A 4,767-nucleotide genomic window follows, 5' to 3' on the forward strand; every position below is an offset into this window, starting at 1 on the left:
CCACCACCTCACCTGTTCTGTTACTTGTTTGTAGGATTTAGGGGACAACTAACCCCTGCCTTATATGACTTCAGCTCCTACACTATCATTCTGTGGGTGGGTGTGCTCTGCTTATGTTGGTGTCCCCACTACTAACACAGAATCTTCCAGAGGACATAGGCTCAGTGAATGTCTGGGGATTAAATGAACCACTGAGCAGGGATCGTCTTTAGGTAGATGAAATCCCTCCACTTTCTTGCCGGAACCAAGGATCCTTAGATAAGTTGTTTCATAAAAAGACAGATGAGAAGAGATAGGAATCAAAAATTAACAACCTTTTGCTTTTATTTTTCTATTTATTAACTCCATCGATTGTACTGCCGAGTTCTTACACATTTCCAAGGAAATCCTTTTATAATGCCATGTTATCTATTTTGGGATCACAAACTAGGATGGGAAGTGTCCCAATTTTCGTTATACAATAGCAAATCTCTTACTCTTGAGCTGGACATGTAGAAATATATAATGTGACCAATGTCATTTACAAACTTACATGCTAAAAGTTTATGAAACCTTCTATGAAAAGGGACATTAGAAAATTTCCTTAAAAATCGCAAAATAATAAATCATAAATTTCTCAATCATAATAGGAGCCCAAACCTTTCCCTGGGCCTCACTATTAGTTTCTTCTCAAACATAGAGTTGAAAATTGGATGTACTTTATGCCCAGCAAAAGAAGTTAATGCACATGGGCCTGCAAAGTGCCTGGATTCAATTCTGGCTCAGGCATACTGGTTCTCATTGTACTCAGGCCCTTCAAGCAGGGATGAAAGGGAATAGGGATCCCTGTCATTAACCCTGAGCACAAACTGGAGGGTTTTCAACATGGTAGTCTCCGCATGGGCTCTGGGACCCCATAGGAACTCATAGCGTGCAGGATCGCTATTGGGCACCTGGCGGTACACTAGGTACTGTTCCTGCACCCAAACTTTGGTGATGAGCTCCCTGGGATCCCCATAGAGCCAATGCTCCTTCCCATCATGCACCCCTACAACATTCAGTGCTTCCCAGACTTTCTCCTCAGGGGCACAATCACCCTCTGTAGCAATAACCCACAGAACTGTGACCAGGAGGCCTGTGTTGGGATATCTGTGCCCATCGCTCACCATCCCGTCATAGGTGAGCCCCAAGGCAGTGGCCAGGACATAGGTGTGGGTACTGGGGTCCATTTGTTTCACAACAATACCAAAACCCAACTGGATGCATTCAGTGGCTGCACTGAAGAGCTCAGGAAAGTGGTCCTGGTGCTCTTTGATGACACTACTCAGCATTTCTGCCCTGTGGTGGCTCCTTTGCAAGATACTTCAGGAGCAGGAACTCAACCATTTCCATCGTCTTCGAACGCAGTGCTTTGTGGAGCAAGGAATCAGCATTATCTTCAGGGCCTCCCTCAGTGTTTGGACCCTCTTCATCTCGGATGCTGGAGCTCCCATCTTCAGGTTGGCTACATGGAAAGGCTTCCATGGCATGGGGGGAGGGGCAGGCACGCTCAGGACTCTGGGGAGGACTTGGTGTCTCAGCAGCAGACACCTCCTCTAGGTTGTCTATAAACAGGACTGAGGGGGAGGAGGAGAGAGAGAGGACATCTTCCTCCTCCTCCTCCTCCTCCTCCTCCTCCTCCTCCTCCTCCTCCTGCATAGCCCAGAACAGCTCCTCCGCCACCAAGTCCGGGATCTCAATTGGGTACGGAAAGTCTTCCTCAGGCTTCAACGGCTCACTCATATGATGACCAGGCATGATGACTCGTGCTCGAACAGTGACCGAGTGTGGGCAGAAGATGGGCGATGAGGAACCACGGGCCTGGGGAAGAGTGGGAGTGTGAGAGGCATGAGCTGAGAAACACACCCTAGGTGGCTCTGACAAAGCTGACTTCCAGGTCTCTCCTTTAGGGGTGTACATGGGCCTCACAGGGCTCACTCCTGATCAGCCTGCCCACTAAGAACCTGAAGTAGCAAGTGACATGACTGTTCAGGGTATAGAAAGGACAGCACAGGGCTCTTTAGCTGACGGTGGGGTGTGGAGGTGTCAGGCAATATGAGGACCCTCAGTCATGGGTGGGGAGCCCATGGGGACATATTCATGGTCGGCACCTCACCTTAATTCCTAGCACTTCCTGGCCTCCTGCTGCTCTGTGACCTGAGAATATGTAGACTAGACCAAGGCCTTCACCTCCTCCAATCCGGGGCCTCTTCTGGAGGGAACAAAGGGGCACCTCAGCATGCACATGACAAGCACATTCCTGGGACCCCAAAGCTGACAGGAGTGGCAGCAGGACTCTGTGAGGTCCCCTCTGCTGTGGGTGGGAGGTTCCTCCTTGCACATGTAGATACCTCACCTTTCCCCTGCCAGGGCTTGGCCCCTCACTGCCTTCTGCTAGCCTGAGGTCAAACGCTCAGAATAAGACCACACACACCTGACACTGCAGTGAGGAAACGGAGGGGGCCCCACAAGTGGTCCCTCTCCCAGAGGATCAAGAAGGGGTGACTGAAGATTTGAGTCCATCTATACTGGGTTATGGCTCTGATCAATTCTCACCATGACGCACTGCAGGGTTTCAGACCACTCTCTCTGCTGACTGAGCCCAATCTACTTAGCCTTAGGCTTCACCCCCGTGAGATACAGGAGTAGGAAGTGAGCTGAGGTAATCCAGGCACTATTCCAAGTTTCCCCATTGCTGACAGAGGAGACAGGGTAGGTCTGGCTTCCCATGTGCTCTGCTTCCCCTCAGTGCTCACCTTGATGCCTTGCAGGATCTGGGACTCCTCTCTCTGCTGACAAAATGTGGATCCAGGGGATGATACAACGTGTGGTCTCACACCAAGGTCCTCACCTTCCTGAGAGCTCTGAGACAAAAGTGAACAGGAGCTCCATCTGCCCCCACCCCAGTCCAGGTTCCCACACAACTGACACCAGGGCCTGGGCCCATCCATTCTGGGTACAGAGTTCCCTTAGTCTGGCCTCAGGATACTTGCCTTTCTTCCTGGCCTGGCCTGGATCTGAATCCAGCTGACCCGATTTCACCCTGAATAACTGTCCTCAGTGAGAAAAGCTCAGGAGGAGCAGGCATGTGGAAAGGGAGAGCATGTCACACCCAGGTACCCCTGCCTGGGGAATCTGGATGCTGAGGACAGGACACTCCCTGATGCTGAGGGCTCTTCTCTTTTCTCGGGGAGCACATAGCTGTAGTTTCCCACAAGAAAGCATTCACACCTTTATGACCCTTCCACAACCTCAGCTCCTCTTTGCATGAACTGAAGCCATTCCCACTGACCAAGGCCCTGTCCTTCCCAAGTGCCCTGAGACAAACCTGTGAAGGAACCACCTCTGCAGACCCATGCCAGGCCTTACCCAGGGCTGACAGCAGCACAGACTGGGTTCAGGGCACCCAATGTCTGGAGTGTGGTATCCTCCTTCCTCCCCGAGCTACCCAGGTTTACTTGTGGAGTGCCTGGGACCTTTCCCTTCCACTGAACTGAGAATGAATACTGCAGGCCATGCCCACCATCTCTCTGTGACCTCCAAGGTGGACTTTAAGACACACCACATTGACTATCGTGCCGAGGGACCCAGTGGTGCCAGCAGAGCCTAAGCCAGCCAGTCCCCGTTTTTACTGGGGTGGGAGGTACCATCATCCTGCCTCAAGATCCACACTTTAATTACCAGCATTGCCTGGTACACCTCCCATGTTGCCCTGAATCCAGCACCTTCAGGACAATGCCCTCACCTCCCTTTGCCACACCTAAGGTAGAAGTCTGGAAGCAACCCAAATCCACAGGCCTACCATGAGGCTTTCAGGTGCTGCTGGCAGGAACAGGCACACTGCGGATATTTATGGCCTTGGCCAAGCCTCAGGCATACATACTTCAAGGTGTGCTAGGGGCTTCCTGAGTCCTAACTCGGGTCCTTGCCTGGTATCCTGGCAGAGCCCTGCAGCCCCCTTCTTTGCCTACCTGGAGCCTGACCCTTCAGAGCTCAGGGGGTGGAGTCCTCTTGTCCTCCTGCAGTATCCTCACCGTGACTCCTGGCTGGAGCTGGAACCTCCTCTGACAACCTGAGAGGCCCAAGTCAGGAAGAGAGCATGTGGTCATGGACCAGGGGCCTCCCAGGGTTCACAGTAGGGGTAATGTGGGGCATCTCTGTTGTGGGGTCCCGGGTCCCTCAGTCTTCCCTTTGCATGTTCACCTAGACTCCGGGCAAGACCCGGGTCCTCCCCTCTGCCGCCTTTGTGGTTCCCCCTGAACTGCCAGGGCTGACATCAGGTCTGGGATTCTGCGATTCCTCTCTGCATGATCATCCACCATAGGGCCTCCCAACACTTTGAGCAGGGCAGACTTCTGTGGACTCCCCTCTGGTTAGGGTTCCTGGATTCCCTCAGTCCTACCTGGGGGTCCTCACATTGACTCTTCCCTCTGCCCACCTGAGACCCTGCTCCTTACACCGAACCCCAGAGCCTGTCAGACCCGGATGCAAAAGTCAGGAAAAGCACCTTGACTCTGGGCAGGGCTTCTGTGTCCCTTCTGTGGACCTGAGGGAGGCCCTACAGTTCTTATCAAGTTTTTAGTCTCCCTCAGACCTGCATGCTGAAGTCAGGAGACACCCCATGTGGTCACCAGCCCCGTGGCCTTCCAAGGCCGAGAGCAAGGTGGGGTTTTGTGCAGCCTCTACACTGGGAGTCCTGGGTCCCCTCAGTCCTGACACAGGGTCCCCAGCATGACTCTGGCAGGTCCT

The 4,767-nt window shown here is 52.8% G+C and overlaps 1 protein-coding gene across 1 annotated transcript; it reads right to left on the minus strand.

Annotated features, from left to right (window-relative positions):
- Positions 1-761: 761 nt before the first annotated feature.
- Positions 762-1,371, minus strand: LOC106696091 (melanoma-associated antigen 10-like). The gene is given in 2 exon segments (XM_014451176.1): positions 762-1,323; positions 1,325-1,371. Coding segments are annotated over 2 exon segments (609 nt in total).
- Between the last annotated feature and the right edge of the window lie 3,396 nt (positions 1,372-4,767).

This window comes from Myotis lucifugus, unplaced genomic scaffold, assembly GCF_000147115.1.
Source record: "Myotis lucifugus unplaced genomic scaffold, Myoluc2.0 scaffold_8652, whole genome shotgun sequence".
Taxonomy (NCBI): domain Eukaryota; kingdom Metazoa; phylum Chordata; class Mammalia; order Chiroptera; family Vespertilionidae; genus Myotis; species Myotis lucifugus.